Source organism: Podarcis muralis, chromosome 2 (genome assembly GCF_964188315.1).
Source record: "Podarcis muralis chromosome 2, rPodMur119.hap1.1, whole genome shotgun sequence".
Lineage (NCBI taxonomy): Eukaryota > Metazoa > Chordata > Lepidosauria > Squamata > Lacertidae > Podarcis > Podarcis muralis.
The window spans coordinates 123,539,347-123,549,203 of NC_135656.1; the positions used below are offsets into that span (position 1 = coordinate 123,539,347).

Below are 9,857 nucleotides of genomic sequence, written 5' to 3' on the forward strand. Positions count from 1 at the left end.
TGACACCCCCCCACTCCGCCCAACCTCTTCCCTTGGGAAAGGGGGCGTGGCTTAGGCGGAACAGCTGGCGCGCCCCCTCTGCCATCGCGCGCCGCCCTTGCCCTGCAAGGAGTCGGGTGAGTGCAAAGCGCCCTGGGGTGCAGCAAGCTCCGGGGTGTGTGTGTGTTTGTGTGTGTGTGCAATTCAATGCAATACCCGTGGAATTGAGGGTGGGGTTGGAGAGAGAGCAGGCAGGGAAGCTGCGAGTCAGGTGGGGGGGGGGTGTTGCAGCTGATTCATAGAATCGTTGCATAGAAGAGACTGGGGTTTCTCCCTAAAGGTGCTCTCTCTCTCTCTCTCTCTCTCTCTCTCTCACACACACACACACACACACACATTCACTCACACACGTGTGTCTGCATGCACACACAGATCACGTGAAGAGCCCTGTAGTTTCATTAGGCCAACGGCCCATCTAGTCCAGCATCCAGTGTTAGAATCATAGAATCGTAGAGTTGGAAAAGGGACCCTGAGAGTCATCTAAGAGTCATCTAGTCCAACCCTCCTCTGCAAGGCAGGAATCTCAGCACTATGTCCTTACCGTGGCCCAGCCTGCAAAGAAGAATTGGAGCCCAAGAGCATCTCTCCCCTCAAGTGGCTTCCATAATAATTTAATAATAGTAATGATTGTATCATTTGACCTGTATTTTAAATTGGTTCCCCCCCCCTCCCCCGCCATTATGTTTTTATTGTAATTTTACTGGTGTTAGCCGCCCTGAGCCCTTTCAAGATTGGAGAGTGAGAGGAAAAGGAATCTCACAGTGGGCTTTTTTTTTGTGGGGGAGGGTGGAACAGACATGACTTTTCTGGTCAGGGGGCAGAAGGAGCTTGGGCTGATCCCTAGCTAGAGATCCTCCATCCCCTTGTCTTGGTCCAGATTTGGGTCTCTGCCTCCTAGGAGAAGGAAGTCCCTACTTCTCCGCTTCCCCCTGGTGTCCTGTTCCCTAATTCTCATCTGCTTTTTCTTGCAGACCCCGGCGTTTACCCAGTTTCCTCCTCTGCTTCTTTCAATGCATCTTCCAGTTTTGGGGAGACATATGCTAATTGCCCAGAGGGGGGACATTTGCAAGACCCTAATCTCCTCCTCACCCTGCCCCAAAGTCACACGCTCCTACCCTCCAGAAAGAAGGCGGTGGTGGAGGTTCTGTGTTGGAGGCCGAGCTGTTGTGGAGCTCAAGGATGGAGGAACAAGACTCATCTGTGACTGAGGAGGGAGAAGGTCCCCACATCATCCAGATTGGGAGCAGTGGGGCCATCTGGGGGGACTTGCCGCAGAAGTGCTTCAGGGAGTTGTGCTACCAGGAAGCTGAGGGTCCGAGAGAGATCTGTGGCCAGCTCCGCTCACTGTGCTATCAGTGGCTGAAGCCGGAAAGGAACACAAAAACTCAGATAATGGACCTTGTGGTCCTGGAGCAGTTCCTGGCTGTCCTCCCCCCGGAGATGGAGAGCTGGGTCAGGGAGTGCGGAGCGGAGACCAGTTCCCAGGCGGTGGCCCTGGCAGAAGGTTTCATCCTGAGCCAGGCAGAGGACAGAAAGCAGGAAGACATGCAGGTGAGGCTTGTGGCTGGAAGGGGAAATGATATATAATGAATTGAAAAGGATGTTCAAAATAACTTTTCTTTAAAAAACAAGAAGTTTTTATTTTGATAATTATAGGTACAGAACTACCTAAATTGTACAGAAATTTATTTATGCATGCAACTACAGCAGCAAGAATGTTACTTGCCCCAAAATGGAAAGAAGCAGAAGTCGCAGTAAAGGAAGAATGGATACAGAAATTTATGGGAATAACAGAAATGGCTAAACTTTGCCGGAAGAATAAGAAAGCAAGATGACAAACTTTTTAATGGTTTATTATTTACAGATAAAAACATTATTGTAAACAGATAAAAACTTTAGCAGGATAATTGCAATAACCTGCAGTTATTTAAGGGTATATGTTTACAGTAGATAATTAAATTTTCATATACAGTGGTACCTCGGGTTACATACGCTTCAGGTTACAGACTCCGCTAACCCAGAAATAGTACCTCGGGTTAAGAACTTTGCTTCAGTATGAGAACAGAAATCATGCTTCGGTGGTGTGGCGGCAGCGGGAGGCCCCATTAGCTAAAGTGGTGCTTCAGGTTAAGAACAGTCTCAGGTTAAGAACGGACCTCTGGAATGAATTAAGTACTTAACCCGAGGTACCACTGTAATAATAATAAATATGAATTGCAATTGATAATCAAGAACAAGTCTTTTCTTCTCACCCTGCCTGATTGTCATACTTAACTGTCTTCATATTTGAAAGACAGCGTGTCATTCCTTTTAATAATAATAAAATCCTCAGTGGCGCCGCAAGAAATCTGCTAGCACATTTGCAAAGCTAAGCAGGGTCCGGCATGGTTTCAAATTGGATGGGGAACCATTTGTTGAGATTCCTGCACTGCAGGGGAGACTACATGGCCCTCGAGGTCCCTTCCAACGCCACCATTCTGTGAGTACTGGCTGCCCATCTACTACCAAGGCAGGTTCAAGTTCCTGTGTTAATTTACAAAGCCCAAACTTAGGTCCGAGGGAACCTCAGAGATCGCCTTCTGAACCCTTATATCTCAGCTGCATCGCTGACATCATCTGCAGCAGCATTGCTGGTCGTCCCTCCAGTTGGCGAGGCTCATTTGAAAACAACAAAAACACGAGCCTTTAGTGTCGCCGGATGAGTGCCTGTGGAACTCTCTGCCACTCGAGATTCAGCAGGCTGCTTCCCACTTCAACTCTTAAAACGTTTGTCTGGAAATCCTCTATTCCGCCAGGCCTAGGAAGGCAAGCTAAGAATACGGACTTCTATGCTAGTTAGCTGATTTCAGCATTTTTGTTACGGTTTGATGTGCAATTCTTGTAACCCGCTCTGATCAACAGTGGCAACGGATGAATATTTTTCACAATTTTTCATTGCCCTTTTCAGCTGCAGGGCTTGCTAGCCAAAGGGGCCACAGATTTCCCAGGGGCCAAGGAACATCCGCCAGAGGCTGCGCAGAGGCTGCTCTTCAAGTGGATCAAGCAGGAGGGGGACGGAGGGCCCCCCTCCCTGGGTAAGAACCCCCATGGAGGACCCCCCCCCCTCGGTTGTTCCTGACTCGCATGAACTGGTACGAATGCTCCCCTTGATTTTCGTAGGAGTGAGGCGGTTCTGTTGAACGTTCAAAGCTGCCTCCTACCGAGTTCTCCCTGGTCAGAACTGTCTACTCTGACTGGCAGCATCTCTTGGTGCTTTTAGGGAACTTTGCCACAGCCCCCGGGATCAGACCTTGGGCCTCCCACATGCAAACAGATGCTCTCCCACTGAGCCTTCCCAAATAGAAAAAAACGGAAGCTGTCTTATCCCGACTTGGTCCATCTAGTTCAATAGTGTCTGCACGGTCTGGCAGCCTCTCTCCCAGGTTTCAGGCAGGGTCGCTTGCTGTGAGAACAGGACGCCATCCTTAGGCTCTAACGTTGTAACGTCTTCCTCGTAGAAAGCGCAACCGTTCTCAGAGATGGGGAGACGGCGCTGGGGGTTCCTCCTCTTTGCAGCCGTCTGGAAGTGGCTCCTGTGTTACCAGGACAGGTAGGTATGGGGCGGGATTTGGGGGGGAAGGGGGCGAGGACACCCTCTCACCCTAGTCTCCTCACACCCCTCTGGGCCTGGAGGAAATAGCATTGTCTTTCTTTGAAAGCACAGATCCTGCAGGAGAAAATTCAGCTGGCCTCCACCTTTGCTATCTGTTTGTAGGCATTATCTTCTGAATTTCTTTCTTTCTCTCTTTTTAAATAAGGGTCCGGCACCCTTTGAGAAGATGTCTGTTCATTTCATGGAGGAGAAGAGGACTCTTCCAGAACCAGGCCAGGCGTCTCTGCACAGGGGATCTGCGGAGGAGAACACTGGGGATCTGGTCTTTCTGGGTGAGGCTCCTTCTTTGCCTTGTTCACTGATCCAGTTCATTCACTGACCAACTTTCAAGCCCCCATTTATGTTCCGATATATTTGCTGTTCGTAGATGTCGCTAGCGGGGCGGGAATTACTTCTGCAGAAGCCGCGTTGATTCATCAGCAAGACTGGTCCTTCTGCAAGCACAATATAACACTATTTGCCCCAGATCCTCAAAATCTCACTCCGGCTCCAGCATTTTGTGAGATGTGCCCTGCTGTTTTCTGTCTTAGGAATGGACTTTGGACTTAGGAATTGAGGAAAAATAATTTCTATCAGGCACATTGAAGGACAAGTCTTGCAGATGAATCAGCATGGCTTCTGCAAAAGGAAGCCCTGCTTCAATAATGTCTTCGGCTTCTATGAATGACAAATGCATAGGAACATAAGAAGAGACCTGAAATCGGATCAGGCCAGTGGCCCATGTAGTCCAACATCGTGTTCTCACAGTGACCAACCAGGTGGCTCTGGGAAACCCTCAAACAGGATTTCAGGTTGGGAGTGTCTCCCTGCCCTTCCATGGATATGATCCTGGGACCTCCTACATGCTGAGCGGGTGCCTTGATCACTGAGCTATGAGCCTGGAAAAGAGGAGACCATAGCATAATAGAATTGTAGAGTTGGAGGTGGCCGCAAGGGTCATCTAGTCCAACCCCCTGCAAGGCAGGACTCTTTCACCCAGTGTGGGACTCGAACATGTGAGCCTGAGATTGAGGGGTTTCGTGCTCTACCAGTTGAGCTATCTGTATGATTCAGTATGTATGATTTGAATCTGTATGATTCAAGTATACTCAAGGCCTGTCACATGGAAGATGGAGAAAGCTTGATTTCTCCTGCTTCAGAGGGTAGGATTCAAGCTTCAAGTAACAACAAAGGAGATTCCAACTAAACATCAGGGATAACTTTCTGAAAGTAAGAGCTTATCAACACTGGAGAGGACCTCCTCAGGGGGTAGTGGACTCTCCTTCCTTGGAGGTTTTTAAGCAGAGGTTGGACGGCCATCTGTCATGGATGCCTTAGCTGATATTTCTGTATAGCAGGGGGCTAGACTAGATGACCCGTGGGGTCCCTTCCAAGTCGTCGTCTTCTTCTTCTTCTTCTTCTTCTTCTTCTTCTTCTTCTTCTTCTTCTTTCAATTTATACGCCGCCCTATACTCAGAGGTCTCAGGGTGGTTCACAAACAAGACCACAACATATAAAAATAAACAAAAAACAATAACCCAATAACCCGCCCTGCCCCCAAGCCACATTCTAAAAGGGGGTTGGATGTGAAACAGATCAACCAAAGGCCTGGTTAAAAAGGAACGTGTGCCTAAAGGTGTGTAATGTAGGCGCCAGGTGAACTTCCCTGAGGAGAGCATTCCACAGACAGGGAGCCACTGCAGAGAAGGCCCCGTTTTCATGTTGCGACCCTCCAGACCTCTTGAGGAGGAGGCACACGAAGAAGGGCCTCAGAAGATGATCTCAGGGTCCGGGGACGTTCATATGGGAAGAGGCGGTCCTTGAGGTACTGCGATCCTGAGCCGTTTTAAGGATTTATAGGTCAAAACCAGCACTTTGAATTGGGCCAGGAAACTAACCAGTAGGCAGTACATTCAGACCAGGGTCGGTGTAATATGCTCAAACCGTCTTGCTCATAGAGCTCCACAATTCTATGACCTTCTCCCTTTATTTGGAAGGGTTTGCCTCCCCATTAAATATTTTCTGCTCTGTTGATCTAAACAGTGTTGAGCACCAGCTCTCTTCCCTGATTGAATTTCTGGTTTTGGTTCCCTCAGGTAACGGGCAAGAGGGTCACCAAGAGGGCGAAGGGCAAAGAAGGGCAGCTGAGGAGACGCAGAAGTGGGAGACCAAAGCCTTTGTGTTCGAAGGGGGCGAGGCGGATGAGATTCCGATCGTGGAGGAACGTCCTGCAGCGAAGCGCCGGTACGTCCACGGCAGAGAGAAGCCCGTGAAATGCTCCGAGTGCGGGAAGAGCTTCAACCACCAGGTCCACCTCCTCAAACACCAGAGGACCCACATGGTGGAGGAAACCTACCGGTGTGCCGAGTGCGGGAAGCAGTTCAGCCACAGCTCCTACCTCAGCTCCCACCAGAAGATCCACACGGGGGAGAAACCCTACAAGTGCCTGCAGTGTGGGAAGACCTTCAGCCACGGCAGGAGCCTCAACTCACATCAGATAATCCACACGGGCCAGAAGCCCTACAAGTGCTCGGTGTGCTCCAAGAGCTTCAGCCACAGCAGGAGCCTCAAGGTGCACCTGAGGATCCACACTGGGGAAAAGCCCTTCGGCTGCTCCGAGTGCGGGAGGAGCTTCAGCCAGTGCTCCAACCTTATCAAACATCAGAGAATCCACACGGGAGAGAAGCCGTACAAGTGCTCCCAGTGCGGGGTGTGCTTCAATCAGAGCATCCAGCTGAAGAGGCACCAGATCGTCCACACGGGTCAGGATCCCGTCTATCAGAGCATCCAGCTTAAACGGCACCAGATCATCAACACGGGGTAGGATCCTGCGAGTCCTGAGCCCAACCCCTTGCTTCATTTAAGGAGAAAAGCACATGGCTCCCTATAATTGATGTCGTTGAACCTGCCAGAGAACTACAGATGAACTAATTAAATAAACAGAAGTTTAGATTTGGAAGGGACCCCAGAAATCATAATAAAAATAAAAATAAAAATAAATGTTATTTATACCCCGCCCTCCCCAGCCAGAGCTGGGCTCATTGAGGCTAACACCAATAAAATCACAGTAAAAACATAATTGGGGAAGGAAAGGGGGAAAAACCAATTTAAAATACAGGTTAAAATGCAATTTAAAATGCAGCCTCATTTTAAAAGTAGCTGATAGATCAAGACCATAAGGGGAGGGAAACATAAGGGTCAAACTGAGTCCAAACCAAAGGCCAGGCGGAACTGTCTTACAGGCCCTGCGGAAAGATTTCAAGTCTCGCAGGGCCCTAGTCTCTTGTGACAGAGCGTTCCACCACGTCGGGGCCAGTACTGAAAAGGCCCTGGCCCTAGTTGAGACCAATCTAACCACCTTGCGACCTGGGACCTCCAAAATGTTGTCATTTGTGGACCTTAAGGTCCTCCGCGGGGCATACCAGGAGAGGCGGTCCCGTCCAACCCCTTGCTAAGGAATTTGCTACAGATGGTCACCAAGCCATTGTCCAAGAGAGGAGAGTCCACCACCTTCCGAGGAGGCCCGTTCCAGTGTCCAAACAGCTTCTTTGACCAACCCTAGACAACACTTCTTAGAAACTGCAGCTGTTCCCACATTAACTAAATTGCTGAATTAAAGGAATAAATACCAGAGTTTCCATAAAAGGACCTACTGCTGCGGTGATGCTCAGAACGTGTGCGTCCCATGGTGGAGCTGAGCGTGGGCAACAAATTTCTATCGGAGCTGGCATCTTGGATTTAATAAAAGAACCATAGAATCATAAAGCTGGAAGGGACACCCAGGGCCATCTAGTCCACCCCCTGCAATGCAGGAATTTCGAGTAAAGAACCTGTGACAGGTGGGCCTTCCAACCTATGTTCAGAAACCTCCAGCGAAGGAGAGTCCGCCACCTCCATAATAATAATAATAATAATAATAACAGGTCGCCCATAATGAATAGACTTCCAGTGAGTTCGAATCCTGCTACACCTAGGAGAGGTGTCGATGCCTGGTGAAGGTGGGTTTTGCAGGACAGCGGGGGTCCATATTAGGACGCGATACTATATACAGTGCCTGGCTTGAAAGTCTGTATCGAGCATTTCTTTTTAGCTAAAACAAAAAAACAAAATGGCACCTCTGCGTTGTCAGTTTTGTGCAATAATGCTGAATTAAACCATGTGATACCGTCTGCTTCTGCAGCCAAATCTTTCTCAAAAATCGCTCCTCATCCCATCTTGGGCCTCTGACTGCATGCAGACACAGGAAGCGGAAGTGGGCTGAGTGATTCATCTAGTATGGTCTGCACTGGCTGGGGAGGCTTCGAGGTACAGTGGGAGAGGGGATGGGCCAATTAATGACTGCATCTAATTAATGATGCAGACGGTTGCAGGGGTAGGGGGCTGAATTATTAATTCTTTTCCAATTCATTTATCGTCAGGCATTCCAAAGCGACTCACAATGCAACAAATTTTGCCTGGGAGAGTTGCATGTGTAAAACCCATTGAAATATTTGCAAATGTAAAAGATAAAGAAGAGTTTGGATTTGATATCCCGCTTTATCACTACCCAAAGGAGTCTCAAAGGAGCTAACATTCTCCTTGCCTTCCTCCCCCACAACAAACACTCTGTGAGGTGAGTGGGGCTGAGAGACTTCAGAGCAGTGTGACTAGCCCAAGGTCACCCAGCAGCTGCATGTGGAGGAGCAGAGATGCGAACCCGGTTCCCCGGATTACGAGTCTACCGCTCTTAACCACTACACCCCACTGACCCCTGGACAGTTAAGTCCATACAAAGGCGACTATGGGGTTGCTTTCAGGCTGAGGGAGTCGGCGTTTGTCCACAGACAGCTGTCCGGGTCATGTGGCAGAAGCCAGAGCACACGGAAACGGCGTGTACCTTCTCGCCACAGCAGTACCTGTTTATCTACTTGCACTGGTGTGCTTTCGAACTGCTAGGTTGGCAGGAGCTGGGCCTTTGGGGGTGAAGTACAACTGTGGGCAGCTTGCAGCACCTGCTGTCGCTTCATCATGTCATGGGCAAATGCTCAATGCCAGCAGAGGGAGGAGCAGCTCCATATAAACTCTGCTTTCGGCCTCCTGTACTGCCAGCTCTTTCTACAGATTTCTGAAAGATGGGCCAATTACGTGGGCACAGAGATCCCTCTCTCCACAGGGAGATGACTCTCCTGAAACCACTGGCAATACCCACATTCCCCTGTGCCACCTTCCCTCCCCATGTTGGTTGTTCCCCTCAGCACCTCCATTATTCCAGTTGCCACCAGGGATTTGATCAACTTTGCTGTTAATGTAGCCTGAATGAGACGGTAAAACAATGAATTTATAACAGGGAGATGGACTAGATGACCCTTGGAGTCCCTTTCAACTCCACATTTCTAGGATTCCAGAGCCAATCCTGCTTCCTAAACACCACTGTTGTGCTCCATGCAACGCCGCAACGGCACTTTTCACCCTGGCGTTGTGGGGCCGGCCCTCACTTAAATAGAGCGCGACCACCTCATAGTATACCAGTTACACAAATTTCTACAAATTACCCCAGATTATCTAGTGGGGGACTTGTGTGAGGGAAAACTTAATGATTTGGAGTCTCAGTTAGCATTTGCTCAAACAAACAACAAAGGAAGTTTATGACACAAAGTGGGTAAAACAGGCTACTTCAGGTTATGATGTTATTTCAGGTAACCGTTCACCTAATAATATTTATACTAAATCTAACTGATGTTATGGACAGCTTCTTATAAACTTCAGTTGCTTATGTTCGGTTACTTCACTTCAGGTAGATGTCACAGGTTTTTAGACTGAATGGTAAATGCTCAGCTTATTTCCAGTTATTTCACTTCAGTTCTTTCTCAGTTGTTGCACAGCTGTTGCCGCTTAGTACTTTGGTTCTTTTCTTTTTTTTAAGCACAACTATCCAGCTTTATTGAATTAAAATACAAATATATATATGTACATACATACATAGAAGTAAGAAAAAGGGTGAGGGCGAACAAAGGAAAAGAAAAGAAAAAAAAGTTTTCATTGTTATACAACCAGATATTAAATTTTGAATAAAAAGACTTCCAATTCTTCTCATTGTATTAATGTTGTTATTTACACTTTAACGCACCATCGTCTATTATCTTGATTTGTCTTCATACACTACAGTAGGTAAACATTTACGCATTGCACAAGAATCAATTTAGTTCTG

General features: G+C 48.3%; 1 protein-coding gene across 1 annotated transcript; it reads left to right on the forward strand.

Moving 5' to 3' along the window:
* Positions 1-4: 4 nt before the first annotated feature.
* Positions 5-9,738, forward strand: LOC114592591 (zinc finger protein 213-like). The gene is made up of 6 exons (XM_028720866.2): positions 5-116; positions 1,011-1,590; positions 2,987-3,113; positions 3,537-3,628; positions 3,837-3,963; positions 5,767-9,738. The coding sequence occupies exons 2-6, from the start codon at positions 1,219-1,221 to the stop codon at positions 6,492-6,494; spliced, it is 1,446 nt and encodes a 481-aa protein (XP_028576699.2). The 5' UTR covers positions 5-116; positions 1,011-1,218; the 3' UTR covers positions 6,495-9,738.
* The last annotated feature ends 119 nt before the right edge of the window (positions 9,739-9,857 follow it).